Raw genomic sequence first — 20,995 nt, 5'->3', positions numbered from 1 at the left:
TTTTAAAAAAGGATCTTTGTGTTTGGCATATAAAGATGTCAAGAGCAAGTGATGATGTCATTTGCTGGTTTTCTTTAGATCAAATCTGATGTCTGAACAATAAAACTTTGTGATCAACATAATCTTTTATAGAAGGAACCAGGCTGAGTAAAGCAAACAGCAAACAGCTTTCTACGTGTTTGATATTACTCAGGTGTAGTTTTTATTCTATTAAATGTTTAAACTGTATATAAAGTAGATAAAAACTATTAATAATAAAATCTTACTGTGTGAAAATCATTGCCTTCTGCAGCACTGACAACACATATCAGTAATTATAAGTAAATAAATGAACTGTTGTACGACGTGATTTCACCAGTAAATTGTGTCGTTAATGCTTCTCTAAGATGTTTATTGATGAGAAAATCTCAGTAAACATCACAGTATTTAAATATTCCAGAGCAGCAAATTCATATTTATTTTTCTCATGCACACATTGTTTTGTAAGAATATCTAATACTGAAAAAATGATCATTTTGATTGTTTTAGAAAGTCAGCAGAATGTTTTCTTTCAAAGTTCTGAGAAACAAAGCTCTGTGTTTATGTTGGTATTTGAACAAACTCTAAGATACATAAACTCTCAACAACAGGATCAGGTATGTTAAATCAACTCATGCTTGAAAACTGAATGTTTAATACAATTGTTTGTAATTTATCACGTGAACTTTGTTTAGCCAGATTACAGGTGGAATGTTTTGCTAACATGTTCATTTACAGCGGTGTGGACGAACTACGAGCAGCTAAACTGAGGTAAAACTGTTTCATCCTCCTGAAGTAATCAGGACATTTTGATGCCTTATTCTGAGCTAAAGCGTAGGACTGATGGACTAATAATGCTTTGAATATTTAATCAAAACTGGCTTCTGTTTTAAATGAGAAAGAATTTTACTCATGCACTTTACATAACTTTAAGAGAATTGAGTATTTATTATGAGATTTCTCTCTGCTGCTGCTGTGTCTCTTTCAGGTAGATTTGTTTTATATATATAATGTTAATTAAAGCTCCAGATTGACCAATTTTGTTGTCACCACTTTGATCTCCACATTGATAAGTCTTCAAACCTTGTTGTGCGTCTTCTATCTTTACAGTTGTGTTTTGGAGAAGAAAAATCCCGCCCTTTCAGTGTGACCATGGACAATTTGCCCTTTAGCTTCTTTCTTGTATCACTTCTGGTTCTGCTGGTGAATCTGATAGTTCTGCTGTTTCTCTGCTGGACTGTTAAAAACACCAGAAACATGTTTGCCCAACGAAAGCCTCGATCAAAAGCCAGACCAGTGCCTGTAGGAGGAGGCGCTGAACAGCTAACACCAGATCTTATACAGGAAGATGGAACACAAGGTATATTTTTGGGAGACACTCTTTTCCTTAGAATTAGGTGTTATCACATTTTTAGAATGATTCCACTGGGCATTTTAAGACAAGAAAGGATAAGTCTCTTCTCTTGGCAGAGAGAGCATTTTTAAGGCTGCCATGGTGGAAAGAAAAAACCTTTTGCAGCAAGAAGAAGCATCTGACTGAAGGCACTCTGCAAGAGCTGAGCTGTGAGTGTAGTGTTATTATGTTTGATTCATTTTTATCATTCAAACTTGATTTTAAGATGATACATATATTTTTTTATGTACTTTTTTCCATCTGCAGCCCCTCACACTGCCTCCATCGATCAGGACCAAACTGAGAACCTCCCTCCTCAGGAATCAGATGCATCAGAGCAAGCCTCAACCTCCTGTCAGGATGCACTCAACAGGGTGTGAGGAGAACAAGTAACAGGATGAAAAACATCAATAATCAGCAAATAAATAAACATCTCTATTTACTATGACAAAGAAACAAACTTTTCTTTATATGTAGGCTATAATGCCTCCAAACTAGATACTGACTGACCTCTGAAAGATGAGTCATCAAACTAAACTGCTGAAGTTAGGAACAAAATATTAGAGGATTTTTTTTCTGTTTAATATTTTTCATTGATTATGTAATCACATCATTTATCATCAGTCAAGTTGGTGATTTTATTGAAGGTTTTTTTTCCACATATAATCTACATGTAGCACCATGGAAATCATAAACACCGTAAGATGAGTAAAAGAAGTCCCACCACACCTCAAATCTACTGGGTTAAATTCAGTGAAGGTGAAGGTTAAATTCAGAAGTGGACTGAGTGAATTATGCACCAATCAGAAATAATATTGTAAGGAATGCAAACATTTTTCGTCATGACCACAATAGTCCAGAGCTCCAGGTAGGCTAGTACCTTTAAAATATATGTTTTGACCAGTTAACAGTCCAAGTCTTGCAGGTGTTTTAAACATATAAAATAGACCAAAACAAAAGTAACAATGTTGTGAAAAATAAAATAAGCAGGAGCAGAAAAATATTTAACATTCATTTATTATCTGTACCGCTTAGTCCACTACGGTTCGCAAGTAAGCTGGAGCCCATTAATTAATCTTTTAATAGGTGAGAAGCAGGCCACCTGGACAGGTCACCAGTGCATCGCAGGGCCAACAAAGAGAGACAATCATCCACTTAACCACACACACACACTCACTCCTAAGGAGAATTTAGAGTGACCAATTAACCTAACGTGCATGTTTTTGGACGGTGGGAGGAAGCCAGAGAGCCCACGCATACACGGGAAGAACATGCAAACTCCACACAGAAACCACCAGCCGAGGCTCAAACCAGCAAACTTTTTGTTGTGAGGCTGCAGTGCTAACCACCACACCACCATGTAGGAAATATAAGGTACCATCAGCTAACTGTAGCATTCAAAAGATTTATAGATTGTACAGATTTTCTTTTTCCAAGATGCTACTTAATTTTATATTTCTAGATTTTTAGATACAAACAATTTTAGGAAAGATAAATACATAAAAGGTTAAAGGTCATAAGAAAAACCAAAGGACCACAGCACTGGTGGATGTACCAGATAAATGTGATGTTTTTCTGTTACCACATGAGGGCAGCAGTAGTCAGTTCATCTGATGCACTCAGTAAATTCAGAGATTGTTTACAGAGCTGTTAAATCAGCTATGTTTACATTTCTAAGTGAAGAGTTGTATTTAACTTCTAGTTAAGAATTAGCAGCTTTAGTGATTTTTTTAGGAGACAAGATTTAATTTTGTTTTTTTCCAGCAGCTGAAACATGCCATTAGAAAATCCAACAGGTATGTGAGAACATTAAGAACATTAAGAAGCTGAAAATAGTTCATGTTTCCATTTTTATTATCTTGTGCAAATACTATATTTCTGAATGTCCACATAGCTCAACAGACAAAGTCTTGATTTCTAAATTCTTTAACCTTAAAAGTCACAACCTAGCCTGCACTTCTAAATAGGTATCGCTTGCCTCTAATGAACTTCTCTTGCGCATATGAAAATTTACTGGGAAACAGTAAATATTAAGTGTGAACACTTTCACCAAAGATACAAATGTTGTGTATAGAAGAAAAGAAAAACACAAAGATGTGATGATATCAGGCATCAGTTTTATCATTTACAGCCACGATTATGTATTAAAGCCATGAGTTTTGTCAACTTGTTTCCTGAGATTGAGCCATGTTGATGGCTGCCATGTTAAAGTAAACTTTGTGTCATTTCCTCTGCAGCTACCTTTGGTTGTAAATACAAGCAGTGCAAAGACTGCAGCTCATCAAGGGGGTGAGAAAATGAGTCGAAGTTTTTGCTTTTTTTATTTTCATTTTAGTTAGAATATACTTTAAACTGATGGACCTAAAGGGGAAATAATTTACTGACAATAAATCAAACCACAAACTTAACAGACTTTAATCACACTCATTGATTATTGTTTTTACAGTACCTTAATGCAGAGTTAATCCAACACAACAACTGCGTCAATTTATGTTTCTACTGATCAGTGAAAATATTTTACTTATTAACTATTGACGTGGGTCATACATTAACTTCCTGCCATTTAGAGGTAAACTCAACCATGCCTTGAAAGAATTTACGAAAAATTACAAGACAAAAAAAAGGAAAAGTTTACTTTCTTACATGTTTAAATATAAGCTTTTTCCATTACTCAGCAACTGCACTGTGACATTACAACTAGTGACTCCTTAACAGGAACTAAAAAGTAAGATGTTTGTCATAATAACCTGATCTTGGTAGAAATTTGGCCTTATTTTTTTTTTACCAAGTCATCCTCAAACAGTAATTAGAGATGACCTCATGGATTAAACTTGCCACAAACACATGTTTTACTGTGCAATGACACATGAAACTGCTCCAGTATTTTCCTGAATAGTTCTACCTAGCAATCAGTACCAGGGACTGGACCTTGTCCACCTCATTTTAATGCAACAATAAGATGCTTTCACCATATAGCTATAGATGATATATGTATATGTATTATTCAAGTGTTTAGTGTCATGTGGTTCTGTTACAATACATATTCTTGCCACCAGGCGATGCTCTTAATGCACATGTCAGCCACAGCTGAATGGCCACAGGTGGAGGTTTAGCTCTGTTAGATTGTTGACAGATTTAAGTTAATTTTTTCTTTCCTTAATATTAACAGTTAATATAATATATATAGTAAAAGAGCAATTTATGTTCTGTGTTTTAAAAAAATATTTTCCATCACCTGTTTGTTCTAAACTCTTTTTGGAAATGTATAATATTAAAAGAAAAATAAGATTGAATATTACATAAATCACAGCTCAGTGCTTATCGCTGAAGGGTTACTTGCTGATATTTTTGCCAGATGGACAGAATATTAAGCAAAAAAATGGTGGTTATTTCACTATTATTAAAGACATGTCTGAAAAATCATACCTGATAACAGAAACCTTCAAAGATCCTCAGTGAATTTTTTCTATTGTTTTTCCTTTTCTGTTATCATGTGAAATTTAGCTGACATAAAGCTAAAAGGGAAAATAAAGGAAGGAAAAATATGATTGAGGTGGGAATGCTTATAGAAAATTTAAATATATTCAGATTGATTTTTGTGTGGTCAACAATTGTTTGCAGGTTATGCCTGGTTAAAATGAATTGTTAAAGCAGTAAAAGTCACTTTATAACTTAAATCTTTTAGGAAAGAATGCAATACATTTACAAAAAAAAAATCATTCACTATTTGGCCCTTTAAATTTAAAAAGCAGGACTTATATGTTGAAACAAATGTAACCTGTACTGTACATGTATACTGTTAACTGCCATCTTTTGCTCTAGTTGTTTTGCTATGTTGCTTCTCATCAGCCACAGATTCTCACACACACAAACACACATGCACTCTCACCTACTCACCAGCTCACTAACTCATTCATAACCCGAGCTATGCTACAGGGCTATCTTGGCTGGAGGATGGAGAGGTAGATCAACACCTGGGTATCAAGTTACTGCATTGCTACTGTCAGGTTACTGCATTGCTACAGTAGTGCCAGAAACACACGCCCCTGCCTAACCAGGTATGTTCTGTGCATGTGCATGTGCATGTGCATGTGCAATGGTTCTCAAACTGGGGGTCTGGAACCCCATGAAGACAATTTCATGGGGTCTCCAGATAATTATAAAAAAAATATATAGCCTGCATTTATCAAATAAATTTAGGTTTTTTAACAGGGCAGTCAAAATTAAACCATTAATGAAGAGATAAATCTTTGAAATTGACACATTAACGCAATATTTTAACACATTAACACATAAACAACAAAGCTAATTTTGGACATGTCGGTGCCTTGTCACAGCAGTCGACCACCAAAAAAAAGTTTAAAAGTCAGCTGTGGCGATAAACCCCTTTAACAGTTGTAGCTGACAAAATTACAATAACAAAATGTGGGCTGTGTTTAGACGTCCAACAAGGGCCAGATTGACACCAAGTTAACTTGAGCTAGGCACAGTTAATGACTTTTAGACAAAATCTTTTCAATGTGCCTAGAATATTGGCAGCTGCAGGTACCACACCAATTCCTTATTATGACCACATACAACCCCACTTAAAATGGCAATAAGTGGAAATTCATCATTTCTAGATTGAAGGAATAAAAAAGATGGCTATGTGAAGAACTAGAGGTATAATCGCGAATATAGCATGACGCCACGTACTGTCTCTCTGTGTTGATCCCCAGCTTTTTGTTTACCAGCTGGTCCGGCTTTGTGTTCATGTGCATTCATATACTTTCAAGTGATTCGCCACCTCCTTCCACCTCTCAGAGCCCTTGGCCCACTCTCCCTATAAATAGCTATAGCCAGCAAGCAAAGCAGCGCATATTTTTGAAGTGAAATGGTGGAAAGAAACGTTCACTTAAAGACAACCAAGATCTGACATTACCTCAAAAAACAACAAATGTCACTGGTGAAGAAGTTGCCAGATAAAGAAAGGGACATAACAAAAAGCTGGTTAAACTTTGGCCTTGTATTCCTAAAGAAGCTAAAGGGGCTACAGTTTGACTTGGAGCTAGCTCTTTGTCTACTGGACAGGTAACAACTCAAGTGTTGGACGTTACTGCGACATGTTTCTTAAAATGGTTATATTGTTTTGCTCAGTGTTGTGTGTGTTGGCAGAGGTGAGGATCCAAATGCAAGCAGAAGTGGCAGGAGGCAGCTCGGTGCAGGTAAAAGGGTTTATTGGAAATAAACTCAGGAGCAGGGAAACACACAATACAGGGAATGAACCACAAGGATCTGACAAAAGCAAAGTTAAAACCATGGGGTATATATGCACAGAGAGGGAGTAACAAGGAACAGGTGAAGTAAATGAGTAATTACACCAGGTGAACTAATGAGCCAGAAACAGAAACCACAGGAACACAAGAGGGAAAACAAGAAAATTGAACTAAATGTGACAAAACCCAGAACTATGAACCAAAACTCAAGACACAAATCTTGCAGGAATGGCAAAAAAAATGGGATGAAGACAGGACAGATGGACACTTACATTCGATCCAGGGGAAGGTGGGCAAAATGAGACCAGCAGGGGGCAGCACGAGGAAAGAACAGGTCATCACTAGACTCAGAATTGGACACACTGGCTTAAATAAAACATTAAACTTAATAGGCAAACACCCGTCAGGTTTGTGTGAAAATTGTGGTGAAGAAGAGACAGTTCAACATGTGTTTTGTCAGTGTCCAAAATATTCAGCAAAAAGAATAAATCCCATACAGGTTTAAAGAAAGCTGGCGTCACTGATCTCCAGCTATCATCTATATTAAGGGGTGAGCCATGGAAGTACTTGTTATGTTTCCTAAAGGAGACTGGATTAATTACTAGACTCTAGTTTTTTTTTTTTTTTTTTTTTTGGTTTTTTTCGGTCTTATCCGCTCAAACCCACACTCCAGCATAGTAGGTGGCAGTAATGCACCTGATTGGAAGGTGCCACCTGCCAAAAATCAAAAGGTAGAAGAAGAAGAAAACTCAAGACAAAAACTAAAACATGACACAAACAATAATCCAAACAGAAAACTAGACACAAAAACCAGAACTAGAAACCAAGATCAAAACAGAACATGACAAACAAAAACCGTGATTAAAATCTAACACAAACCAAAGAACACACCAAAACCCAGGAACCATGACATTCAGTGTGTTTCCACTTTGCACATTTGTTCGCAGACGAGTTGAGTTGAGGCTGAGGGGAAGAGGTAAGGCAAGGTAAGTCTATTTGTATAGCACATTTCATGTATGAGACAATTTAACGTGCTAAAAGCATTACATGCAGGATGCAGGAAACAATAACAAGTGCATTACAAGCAAACTTTAAAAGAAATTAACTAAAAACAGATATATAAAGGCTTAAATAAAATAGATAAAATGCAAGAAATAAAGTTCCAGTGTGAGGAATTAACAGTTGTTTTGATAAAAGGCAGCAAAAAGAAAAGTTTTTAACCCTCACCTAAAACTGCTGAGAGTTTCAGCAGACCTGCAGTTTTCTGGGAGTTTGTTCCACATGTGAGGAGCAACACATAAAAGCTGAAAGCTGCCTCTCCACGTTTAGTTCTGACTGAGAACAAAAAGTAGACCTGACCCTGATGACCTGAAGGATCTGATTGGTTCATAACAAACCAGAAGATCTTGAATGTATTTTGGTTCTAAACCATTCAGTGCTTTGTAAACTAACAGCAGGATTTTGAAGTTAATTCTTTGACAGACAGGAAGTCAGTGTAAAGATCTGAGGACTGGAGTTATATGATCTAAGTGAGGACTCGAGCAGCAGCATTCTGGACTAACTGAAGCTGTCTGACGGACTTTTTAGGGAGACCTGTAGAGACAGCATTACAGTAGTCCAGTCTAATAAAGATTAATGCATGGACACGTTTTTCTAAATCCAGAGTCATCAGTCGTTTTATCCTCAATATGTTCTTTAAGTGATACTAGGCTGACTTCACAACCGTCTTAAAATAACTGCTAAAATTCAGGTCCGAGTCCCTGACAAGTCCCAGATTTCTGGCTTGGATGTTAAATTTTAACTTAGCTGTTTGAAGCTGAGTGCTGAATTTTAATCTTTCTTCACTGGCTCAAAAAACTACTATTTGAGTTTTGTCTTCAAATAACTGGAGGAAGTTCTGGCACATCCAATCTTTAATTTGATCAATGCAGTTGATCAGAGTTTGGATCAGACTTTAGTCTCCTGGTGAGGTGGTTATGTAGATTTGTGTGTCATCAGCATAATTGTGGTAACATGTTTAGTTGTTCTTCATAATTTGAGCGAGTGGCAGCATGTAGATGTTGGACAGCAGTGGGCCCAAGATGGAGCATTGAGGAACTCCACAGATTATTTTGGCTGGCTCAGATTTATAGTTACCTATAGACACAAAGTAGTCCCTGTCTTTTAAATAGGACTCAAACTAATTAATGGCAGTGCCAGAAAGTCCTACCCAGTTTTTCAGCTGGTCTAGTAAGACCATGTCAAATGTAGCCCTGAGATCTGGTGGTACAAGAACTGAAATGTTTCCGCTATCTGTGCTCAGGCAGATGTCATTAAATACCTTACCTAGAACAGTTTCAGTACCGTGGTGGTGTGGCCGAAAAGCCATCTGGTAGACATCAAAACAGTTATTTAGTTTCAGGAAGTTGTGTTGCAGTTTTACAACTGAAAACAAGTTCTCAGGAAAGTTTACAAGATTAAGCTCTATAAGAGGGAGGTACAAACGTTGTGGTGAAACCATTCTGCCTTCACTGAAATGTTTTCATTTTAAGTTGTAGACTAAATCTCTATGTTGAGCTTTATGTTATAGCCCCCTATAGGACATTTTTGTAACTGCAGTTGTAAAGTAACTGGGAAATTTACGTAATTTCTTTAGTGAATCACAGCAATGGCAGCTGAGCATGTGGTGTCTAAAACTGGTTCTTGCAACGCTTGTGTCTTTGACATTATTTATCTGCAAGTACATGTTTTGTCATAAATGACAAATTTTCTCTTTTTTAAGTACTTTTAAGTTTTGTAATCACTTTGTGTGTAGATTTTATTTTACTTTAATTCAATAAAGTTCACAAGAAAGACTAAGCTCTGTTGATTCTTTGAGATACAAATTGTTAGCTAGCTGTCTAGCTCTGCTCAGCAATGCACTGCGAGGACAGCAAAGAAACAATTTCACTGTTTCCCCCTTTAAATAAATTGAATTATCTTTTTAAACAGAGAATGGAAAAGTTAATTAACATTTTCTAAAAGTAAATGGATGTCAAATGATGTCACGGAGAAAATAATATGAAATAAAGAATTAAGTGTGTTTTGGCTAAATCACATTAAAAATCTATTTTAGTTTATTTATTTAGTTCAAAATGGATTTTTAGTTTTTCCTCTATAAAGTAAACTCAATTTCAGCCTCAGATCACGTGCCCACAGCAATTTCATAGAGTAATATGAAAGGAGAACATACTTATGATACCATTTCTAGACTATTCAGAAAAAAAAAACATATTTCTCTGTCTATCTGTCTATTAATCGATAAACTTTCTTCATCCAACTACTCTTATACTAGCATCATTCAAATAAATGATCAGTTAGTAAACTGCTGATATAGAAACTGCTCTTTCAGCTGCCAAACTGCCAGTTAGCCTAGTTAGCTTCTTATTGATTCTCTCTGATAACTTCATCACCTGACTTGTTAATTAACAGATGGTATATTGTTTTTTAGCTAGTGTTTTTGTTACCTTTATTAGCTAGTTGGTTGTTACATTAGCTAGCTTTATCTATAATTATTTAATAGATAGGTTTCTTCTGATTAATTAGTCAGGTAATGATAATTTAGTTGGTATCAGTTAGGTCATTCTGCTGTTTTCCATGACTAAAGTGGTATTTTTTCAGTTAGCTAGTTAATATGTTGTCTTTATCTGCCTATTACAAAACAATTCTTCACCACCTAGTTCTAATCATACTTCATTAATTCATTCTTTGTTAAAAATAAAAGAAAAACTTGTTTTTTCCTTTAGCACTCAAGTCAATTACCATTTTTATTTAATTTTAATAAGAATCAGATGTTTGTGTTGGTCATTGTAGAGCTCACTCTCAGGCTCACTTTAAATCCACAAAGCCAGTGGAAAAGGCATCTTTCACGCTCATATTTAAACCAGGCTGTCCGGACTCAGCTGCTTCATTAAGTTAAACTGTGTCTCTTTGGTCAGACAGGAAGTGACCAAAATGTTTCCAAAACCAGCTCGCCCTCCACACTGATAAAACTCACACACATACACACTCCCTCCTCAGATATCTGTTTCTCCTCTGCTGTCGCTCTGACACACACACACACGCTACAGGGAGGTAGATAACTGTGATTCCACTGCTGAATTTTTAACGCTGTTGTGGAACTTTTTTTTTCCAGGTGCGTTACTGTGGCACCAGGGTACTGTTACACAGACAGACACAGGGAGACAGAGTTCAATTCATTTCTGTTCTTTGATGAGGCTGGACAGAAGCAGACTTTGCATGGCTTGTATGGTAAGTCTGTTTATTTATCTACAGTATATTGTCTACATAGAAAATGCATTAAACATTTGTTTTAATTTTCTTTAAAGTACAATGATGCATCACTTGAAAATACATTAAACTTTATGCAAAAATGGCAGCCGTTAGATTACTTTTAAAAGTCATACTTTAGCATATTAGCTTTTATATCTGACTGTGTCAGTAAATGTGATTTTAAAATATTTTAATGAGGAGTTTTATATAAAGTTTTTTTAGAGATGTCACACGATGTGAGCAGATGTGTACATTGTGGTACAATACACAATAACATGTCTCATCCTTTATTCTAAGCTTTTTCCTGATTTACTTTAACTAAAGCTACATTGGTCATTACTTTGTGGAAGCTGGCTGACATTTACTTGATCTATATTGCATCAGAGAGACGTGTCTGCTGACCCCTTAAACTGGAGCTTGTTATGTTTTCCATGAATTAGCTAAAACTTCTAATAAAATTATGTATTTTTTAAATAATTCTAAAATAGTTTTTACTTTTTGTTTTTAACTTTGAGCTCTTGGGTAGTCTATTGTTCCTCACCATCACTCCCAGTCATTCTTGGTGGCTTTCATAACTTGAATTATTTATTATGGAAGGTTTGTTTGTGTGTAGTTGCTCACAGATAGTAAATGCATTGTCAAGTACCTGAATTTAAGGATTTTGCTTGTTGTTTTTTATGCTATTGTTGTTGTTTTGCCAAATAAATCAACTTACATGAGGATAAGATTTAATTTACACACTAAACAGGCAGTCTACTGATCCCCCTAAACTGTAGTTAAAGTTTTAATAATGGGTACAATTCCGCTATGTTCCCATAATCAGTGGTATAGCATCTTTAGCTACAGAATAAAATTTACTGTCATGTTTCTAAGCAAAGTGATTGTTTATGAAAACAGATTATTAAGTAAAAGTATCAGCCCTCACTTGTCATGTCAATTTAGATGTCTTCACCTTAAAAGTAACTTGTATTTATTCAAAAGTAGATCCATAATTTTAAAGTATTATCAGTTACTTGTCTCAAACTGATCATAAGGTGATTGTTTCTATGTATTTGCATGTTTTTAAATAAGCTTTAAAGCAGGAAGGAGTCTGGAGTTCCACATCAAAATTTCCTATGATTTAGTTAATTCAATAGCTATTGCTCATTCTGAAGATTTTGTTTTAAATAAAGTCCTTTTAGAAAACGAACAGTCTTTATATAATGATTTCAATTCCTGTGGGATAAGTAGAAAGAGTTTTAGAACAAAATAATAAACTTTTTTCCATGGTAGAATTACTGGTCACAAAACCTCAGCTGTTGATCCTTTTGCACTCTCATGGTGGAGGTTAGTGTAACCAAGCAGGAAGCTGAAGGAACACAGCCACTTGCTTTACTGGAAATTTTCTTCAACCTTTATCATACAAGAAAATCTCTGGAGCTTTATGATAGCTTTTACAACTGAGGATTCCTTCTAATTATAGTCATATGAAAATAATTGCATTCACATGTAACCTAACAATGGCCTCTGCAATTTCATAGTTGCATTTGTGGTTTCACACATTTTTTTGGTCAACCATCTGTAACCAAACCCAGCACTGAGGTCGGAGTGTATTGACACACCCTGGACTACATCACTGCAGCAAGAGTCAATTAAATGTTTGCAATTTCAATCATATACTCTCTGAAAACTGTTGAACTTGTTATTTTGGACCAGACTTTATTCTGTAAACCAAATTATTTTGTCCCCCTAGGCTTTTCCTGTCCTGATGCCGTTACCATAGCAATATGACCCTCAACACCCAGAGAGAGAAGGAGCCTTTGCAACGGCGAAGCAGCACGCCGATTCCTCCCCTTTACCAGCACCCATCCTGGACTCGGGACCCTCAGCTTTCTGGCAACACTCAGTCGGACCTGGAGCATTCTCGTCCACTTCGCGGCCACCTTCCTCTGGGGCAGTCAGCATCCTACAACCCAGGAGACAAGTCCCACCACTACCGCGCTCACTGGAGTTCAGACTCTGATGATGATTCACAGAGTGATTCGGACTGTGTTTACAGAGTGGTGTTGCTTGGCGACCATGGTGTCGGAAAGACCAGCCTTGCAGGAATTTTTGCAGGAGTCACAGAGAAAGATGAACAACCTGGGGGTGAGAATTTATGTCTATGTTTCATGTGCTAGTTGTCAGTGCTTTTATGTTCTCACCAACTTGTTTATCAATTGTTTTTTTAAATTATAGCCTCTGATCCAATTTATTGCTCTTTGTAAATGTTCCTCTCAACCCTGGTTTTCATCACTCATGACAGGGTCCAAGTTTCCCATCATTATTCAGATTTAAAGCATGGGCAGGAAATGAAGCACTATGGAAACAATGAATGTTTAACTTGCTCAAGAGCATTCACGAAAAAAGAAATACTCTGAAACCAAAGTGAGAATATTTCTAGAAGATAGTGAGAGAATTGTGAGAAAATTGTAGCACCACTTCCTCTCTGCCCAGCACCACACTAAGTATGCACTTAGATATGTTTAAAATAGACTCAGCACTTTAGAAGTGCACAGTATCTTTGACTTTGTTGTGACATTGCCACCCTGACTGGCTCAGCATCATTGATCAGCTCTTGTGTCACATGATGATTGGCCTTTGGCCATGATTGGCAACTTTTATTGATCCTCTGAAAGTCTGACATGGTGTGAGGGCTTGATCTGTCTGCTGTTAGTTTTTCAGGTTAAATGAACTCTGTGTCTGATTCTGCGTGTTTATATTCTTGTTTGAACTCTGAGTTAGTTTGTGCTGTTATTGTTTGTTATTGGTCTGTTTTTGACCTCAGTCATAATAAACATCATTATTTGTTGTTCTCCATGTTGTTTATTTTTCTGGCCAAGCCTTGGAGAAAATTACTTTAGTAGAAAGTGCTGGCCACTCAGTTAAACCCTTACTTTAGTCTAAATTGAAATATCCCAACAATTATTAGATTTATTAATTAGATCTACTTGTTATCTAGTAACCTTAAATAGTTCGGAAGACATTTATTACCAAACTTATTGAGTTATTGGAGATATACCCTGATTGATTCTGTTGTGCTTGTTTAATGTCAACAAAGTTACTGCCTGTGCAGTTTTGTTTTATTTTATTTATTTGCTAAGGTAATAGCAATATTTTTATTTTATACTCCATTTGAAACATTTGAATTTCACAAAGAATTAAGTATTTGTTTTCTTTGAAGAAGGTTCCCATCATCATGAAACACATGAGAGATAAAGAGGCTTGAAATTAAGGAAAAAAACAGAAAAGTCATTGAATGCTGTTTGTTGTCAAGGAACACTGATTAGGCCCAAAGTTTTCAATCTATGTGTGGGAATTCTGGTGCTGGGCTGTGGGAGATTTAATTTTATTTTAGATTATGTCTCTTAAAAAAATCCTATAACAATATATTGTAGCTGCATAAGCTGCCACAAAACTGAATTAAAAAAAGTTTTATAACATACAATGTCATTTTTGTCAGCTGTCAGCAAACTAAACTATACTTTAGTTCATCCTGTTATAATACTTTATTTTTAATATAGCCCTTTCCAACAAACCGTATCTAAAGGGCTTTTAAAAAAACAGAACATCACCAAAACATACCAAAGCAGTTATAAATACAAAAATATAAAGGAGTAGTAGGAATATTACACTAAAGATTATAAAACATAAGAGTAAAAAGTAAGAGTAGAAAACCAAAATAATAAAACAGAGTAAAATTGAACTTTCACCACATTACTATTAAAAGCCATTCTAAATAAATAGGTTTAAAGTTAGGACTTAAAAACCACTAAGTACAAGATCAGAACCACTAGATAACATATAGATCAGAGGACAGCTAATTTCAGTGTCTGGGAGGAACTACTGAAAAAGGTCGGTCACCCCAATGTTTGCATCTAGATCTGGGTTCGTTGAGTAAAAGCTGGTTGGGGTTACATTAAAGCCTTACCATGCTCACTACTAGTTAAAAGCTCAGATAAATAAAATGGTGCAAGGCTGTTGAGAGCTTAAAAAAAAAAAAAAAAAAAAAAGTTTCAAATTAATCCCAAATTTGAATTAAAGTCAATGAAGAAAGAAAAGGATATGTTGCTCTTGTATGGCTGTACTTTAAAAAAGTACAGCCATACACAGACACATATTGTGTGTAAGTTGAATTTGGCCGACACAGGATGTAAGGACAATGGCATACATTGTGTTAGAGTTATTCAGTGTGGAACTGATAAATGCATAAATGGCTATCTCAAGTTCATGAAAAGGTTTAGCTTTGGCAAGTAAACACAAATGATAAAAACTTGTCTTAACCACATTATAATTTGTATATTGAATTTCAAGTAACTATCAAAGATCAGTGCCAGAAATCTGACATTGGAACTGTTTGGGATAGGGAGCCAAAACCAGTCATCATAGAATCATCAGACATGATACTGTTTGTCTGCATTCAAATGTCAAGTTTTTAACAAAAATTTAATGTCAGTGATGCAATTTGATAAAAGACCTAGTGAATATTTATGATCTGGGTTCAGTATATATAACTGCACATTGTCAGCATAGTAATGAAAAGATAAATTATACTTGGCTATAAAAGATCCAAGTAGTAGAATTGACAATGAAAATAGAACAGGGCCCAGAATACACCCCTGTGGGACACCACAAGAGAGAGAGGCGCAACGTATGAAGAGAGGTCACCAGTCATTACAGAAAAGCTTCTGTTTGTCAAATATGATTAAAACCACTTTACTGCAGTGCCTCAGATGCCAATGTAATGCTCAAGACGTGACAAGGAGGTCAGTGTGGTAGACCTTGTCAAAGGCTGCTGTTAGGCATAACTAAAATAACAAGGCACTTGGCATCAACAAAGTAACGTCATTATGAACCTTTAGTAATGCAGACTCATTGCTGTGCTGTGACCTGACACCGGATTGGAATTTCTCTAAAATAGGACTGTTTTCCAGAAAGGACTGTAACTGAATACAAACATCTTTTTCTAATACCTTAGTTAAAAAGGGTAAATAAGAAACAGGTTTGAAATAAGATTAAACCAGAGGGTTTAAGAACCCTTTGGTTAAGTTTTTTTTTCTTCTTTTTTTAAGAAAGAGCCCTACCATTTAATGTTTAAAGCAGCTGGGACAAATCTTGAACTAAGACAAGCATTAATAAAAGACAGAAGACAAGGCCCAGCAGCATTAAAAACATTCTTTCGGGGTTCTGGCAGGAACAACATCCAGAGGACAATTAGTAGGTTTCAAGGATTTCACAATAAGAGAAAATGAGGACACTGAAGCTAACTCCAAAGTGTTCCAACACAGCAGAGGCAACAGGGAAGGCCATATTAAGATCTCCATTTACAGCCTGCCTGACAGCAGCCATAGCAGTAGGGGTTAAGAAGAGTCCATAGCACTAAATGAGACTCTAGGACGATGCTTGCTGCTAGAAATAATATCAGACAGATATTTAGACTTTGCCTCCCTTACAGCCCTCTGATAGTCAGCAAGAGTATCCTTCAACATTTCCAGAGACACCTGTAGTTTGTCATTTTTCCAATTCCAGTCTGCCTGCCTGCAGCAGTACCTGATTGCATGTGTGGTGTCAGTTAACCAGGGATCCATCCTTGGTTTGACAGATTATAAACTGCTAGTGGTCATGAAACTCATATTACAAGACATTTAAAAGTCAGAAAATTTATAACATTTCCTTTGTGAAAATGTTTTGGACCTTGATGATGTTATATGATCATCACTATGGTCCAAACTGACACTTATATTGTTTTTTTGTGCATAAATCATCCAAACAATAGTAATAAAATAAATTGAGTAGTAACTTGATTTATTCCAATAGCATTTAGCCAAAAACTGAATTCCCCGTGTTATTTGGCTCTGAACAACATTTAAGGAAAACGAACACCTAACACCAAAGATTTAAAGTGGAAAATGTTGAAACACAAGATGTAAGACAGGACAAGGGACATAAAGAATATCCTCCTAAGTAAAACAGAAAAAAAAACACAAAAACAGCCAATCCAAAAATGAAAACTGCGACCCAACATGATGATGTTGCTTGGTTTGAGCACAGACTTAACAAAGTTTTATTTTCTCCTAAATGTTTTCATTGATTACTTGTTACAGAAGACACATACGAGCGGACGCTGACAGTTGATGGAGAGGAAACCACACTGATCGTCATGGATACATGGGAGAATGACAAACTGGTACTTTTTGTTCTTTTGTATGTTGACATAGATGTAGATAGAGAGCATGAGCTGTAAAGAATTAAGAAGATTTCATATCTGGTGGTAGTTGTGGGTATCATATTCAGGTCCAAACTGCTCTGGGATGGCAACCCCTTTTTCAGCGAGCATTTGAAGAAGTGTGGTAATGTGGTTGTGTTGGTCACTCTGGCATGGACATTACACCCTAGCTAATCCCACAAAAGTTCACTGGGGTTGAGGTCAGGACTGCAAGCAGGTCATCTTATCCTCTCCACTCCCAAATTCTGGAAGTAGTCTCTCGTAAACTCTGCTCTGAGGAGGCAATCTTAGTCATCTTGGAGCATAGAGCTTGTTCCCAGACTGTGGAGCTATGGGATAATCACTGACTGCAAAATTTTGTCTTGTTATCTCTCTGCATTGAGATTGTCCACAGTGATGTCAAGCCTTGTTTTTCCAGTGAGGGAGATGCTGCCCTACACCTATCGTACTGCCTCCACCACAAGCTGTTTCTTTTTCGGAGCAGTGGCGTTACATCTACCAACTACTGAAGGCAGAATCTAAACCCACCATTGAACATAACATTCCTCCACATGTGCAGGTTTCAATGCACATGTTGTCAACACCAGTGTTAATGAACCCGTCGATGAGGAGCAGTCATGGCAGTTAATAGCAGAATAGGCCATTTGGAATTTACAGAGAAGATTTGGCATCCACAACCCACATACTCATTTTTGCTGCTCATCCCACAAATGTAATTTTCATTACAAATGTGGTACCATTTAAAAGGGAAATAAACATAAGGGCAGCAGTGGCAGTAGTGGTTTAGGTGGAGAGTGTGTCGTCCACCATGGAAGGTTGGTGGTTTGATTACCACTCCCTCAGTCAGTTTGGGCAAGACACTTCACTCTCTTTGCCTCCAGTGTCGGCATCGCTGGTGTATGAATGTGGATGAATGTTAGGTGATGGTCAGAGAGGCCGTTGGCACAGATTGGCCATTTAAGTCAGATTGCCCAAGTGCAACTTACCATCACCAAGTATGAATGAGGAGTGAATGAATAATAGATACAATGTAGGAGGTCAAACCATAAGGTTAAATATTGTTCGTTGCACATATTTACCTCTTCCTTTAAATAATTTGCACATCATTTCTGCGAGTTGTCCATAATATATCAAAGGTTTTGTCAATTCTGGCAGAGCAATATAAAGAATATAAATATGGTGTATTATATGTCAATGTAAGCTATAAACTCCATCCTAGCTGTTATTTCATGAAGTTGGATTTACTTTCTATCTATGTAATTACAGGATGATGAGGATCCCTCCTTCCATGATGACTGTCTCAAAGTGGGGAGTGCTTATGTTATTGTCTATTCTGTCACTGACCGCTCAAGTTTTGATTCTGCCGCTGAGCTCCGCATCACATTAAGGAGGACTCGCCAGGCCGAAAACCTTCCCATCATTCTTGTAGGGAACAAAAGTGATTTGGTTCGAGCCAGAGAAGTAGCTGTGGAAGGTGGGGTCAATGATCATAGTGGGAAAAATGCATACTAGTGTTCAATAAAATGTGATTAAATGTGATTTAATCAGTGAGATGCAGCTATAACATTCCAGTAATGTTCCATCTGTGTCGTTTATCCTTTAGAGGGCCGTGCATGCGCTGTGGTGTTTGACTGCAAGTTCATTGAAACATCAGCTTCTCTGCAGCACAACGTGGCCGAGCTCTTTGAGGGTGTGGTACGACAGATCCGCCTCCGTCGTGATGGAAATGAGGTTACCAAGCACAGACGCTCCATCTACAAGCGCAAAGAGAGTCTTACTAAGAAGGCTCGGCGTTTCCTGGACAAATTGGTGGCACGCAACAACCAGCGCATGGCAGTCAAAGTGCGCTCCAAGAGCTGTCATGACCTCGCTGTTCTTTGAAGGCACATCTCCATCAGAAGTTTTTTTTAATAATATTTTTATTATCTATTTTTGGCTTTATTTTTTTCAATGGCTGTGATATTATGGACAAAAGTGTTTGTTTTGTCTCTCACAATCAGCGAGAGGGCAAAGCAATCAGCAGCAAACCAAATAAAAAGACACTTACGTATTTACATTCATTAGTGTGACCCGCTCAGTCAAGTGTTTTACTTTCATGTCAGAAGTTTTGTATAATTTCCTCCAGATGTCCTAAATATGAATATTCCAGAATAATGTAAAGTATCATAACTGTCGGACCTATAAGATGTATGAGTGTCTAAATTTCAGTATTTGTAGGTTTGTGTGGACATGCAGGCATATTTGCCATCATTGCGGGAGTGTGATTTTCTTTTAGGTCTGTTGTGTTGTCCTGAGGTTTCTACTGTTTACAGTTTTCTGTGTAAATAAAGTTTTAAAGAACCACTTATCTCTAAATCATCAGTCACTACTGACAACCATTACATAGATAAATATAGATTCCATTTCAACTATGCTTTCATTAGTAAGTAATTCATTGTCATTATTTAAAACTAGCCATTCACTCAACTCCTGCTTCGATCAGTTTAAAAGTTTAACAAACATAAGTGGGCACATTCGTCTGGTAGTCTGGTGTTTCTCCACGTGCTGTACACAAAGTCATAAAGCAGATTAATAAGAAAACGCAAAATCTAAGTTAAATAAACATATTTCTAAGTGCCAAAAAGCCACTAATGTAACACTAACTAGCATGTTGTTTACAGTAACCTCAATAACCTAGCATGTGGCTAGTAATAGCATATATATATATATATGTGTATATATATATATACTTTTTTTTAAGATGAAGCAGTTCTAGGTCTGGCTCTGCGGTGCTGCTTTGTTCCAGTTTTAGGAATGGGGTTTCTACCAGAGAAACAATTTTATACTCTGCTGATTTGGAACAGATGCTGGGGAGATTATCAAGACTAACTAAGTTTTGTTACTTTGCTGATGAAGCTCAAAAAATAAATAAAAACAGAAACTTGAGTGCTGAAGCTCAGTAAAAACAAATGGGAAGTTGATGTCTTAAATTGGTTGGTTGTGATTTTGCATTCTTGTTTGCCCTCATCATGTTTCATGGCACAATTCAGTTACTCCTAGTAAGGCCCATCTTCTCTTCTTTTTATTTCTCCATCTCGTCCCTTCTGCACCAAATATGTTCATTTTTAGTCAAGCAAAAATGACCAGAGAACAAGCAGCATATAAGGGAAAATCTATCCTTAAAGAAGCACTGCAGAACTTTAGCATATTTCTCATTGAGGCCCCTCTTAATGACGGCTAATTCGGCATCCATTTTGCATCCTACCTGGACTGTGAGCTCTCCCCAGACAGTACAAGTCAGTCCTATGTTGACTCTTGTCTTATTTCTTGCTCTGTCATTTTCTCTCTTTCTTTTCATCTCTTCCTCCAATAATTTCCTCTTGCATTTCTTTGCTGAATCAACTAGGTGTGCATTCAAAACATCTGCTGTGTTGGTATCTGCTTGCAGCTGGGAGCGATGGCCCCAAAAATGTACTACATAATAAATGTCATTGTGTCATCACACAGATCAGAAACGCAGAGTTTTAAAGTTGGAAAGTTACATTGTGCAACTTTAAAAGATAGCTCTTCCATCCCAGCAGTCCGTTGAAGCAGCATGCCACAGCCGTCCATTGTCTTAAAATAGTCAGTGGCTAACAGTGGCGTTTTGTTAACTTGTTGCAATCAATGGTCAAATGCTCTGTGTGACATAATTATAAACTGATGTTTTTAAAGAAAAGACTTTTTTAAACACTTAAGTAGCCTTCTACTTTAATTTTACATAAACAACATATCACTTAACCTTCGGGTGTCACTCATGAGTCACTGAAGACAGAA

General features: G+C 36.7%; 2 protein-coding genes across 5 annotated transcripts; both read left to right on the top strand.

Annotated features, from left to right (window-relative positions):
- Nucleotides 1-178: 178 nt before the first annotated feature.
- On the top strand, nucleotides 179-1,861 carry LOC121635319. Of its 2 annotated transcripts, none has more exons than XM_041978464.1 (4): nucleotides 179-635; nucleotides 1,129-1,378; nucleotides 1,489-1,581; nucleotides 1,679-1,861. In XM_041978464.1, exons 1-4 carry the CDS (start codon nucleotides 387-389, stop codon nucleotides 1,789-1,791), a joined length of 705 nt encoding a protein of 234 aa, XP_041834398.1. In that variant the 5' UTR covers nucleotides 179-386; the 3' UTR covers nucleotides 1,792-1,861. The 2 variants fall into 2 exon arrangements, with proteins under 2 accessions (XP_041834398.1, XP_041834400.1); XM_041978466.1 differs by having other exon boundaries at nucleotides 181-1,006.
- Nucleotides 1,862-7,557: 5,696 nt separating this feature from the next.
- Nucleotides 7,558-19,518, top strand: rem1 (RAS (RAD and GEM)-like GTP-binding 1). Of its 3 annotated transcripts, none has more exons than XM_041980654.1 (6): nucleotides 7,558-7,642; nucleotides 10,820-10,935; nucleotides 12,689-13,083; nucleotides 17,079-17,161; nucleotides 18,467-18,674; nucleotides 18,804-19,518. In XM_041980654.1, exons 3-6 carry the CDS (start codon nucleotides 12,723-12,725, stop codon nucleotides 19,079-19,081), a joined length of 930 nt encoding a protein of 309 aa, XP_041836588.1. In that variant the 5' UTR covers nucleotides 7,558-7,642; nucleotides 10,820-10,935; nucleotides 12,689-12,722; the 3' UTR covers nucleotides 19,082-19,518. The 3 variants fall into 3 exon arrangements, with proteins under 3 accessions (XP_041836588.1, XP_041836587.1, XP_041836586.1); XM_041980653.1 differs by having other exon boundaries at nucleotides 7,619-7,652; XM_041980652.1 differs by lacking the exon at nucleotides 7,558-7,642 and having other exon boundaries at nucleotides 10,747-10,935.
- The last annotated feature ends 1,477 nt before the right edge of the window (nucleotides 19,519-20,995 follow it).

Source organism: Melanotaenia boesemani, chromosome 3 (assembly GCF_017639745.1).
Source record: "Melanotaenia boesemani isolate fMelBoe1 chromosome 3, fMelBoe1.pri, whole genome shotgun sequence".
Taxonomy (NCBI): domain Eukaryota; kingdom Metazoa; phylum Chordata; class Actinopteri; order Atheriniformes; family Melanotaeniidae; genus Melanotaenia; species Melanotaenia boesemani.
The sequence above is the reverse complement of the archived record's forward strand: the minus strand, read 5'-3'. Positions and strand labels throughout refer to the sequence as shown.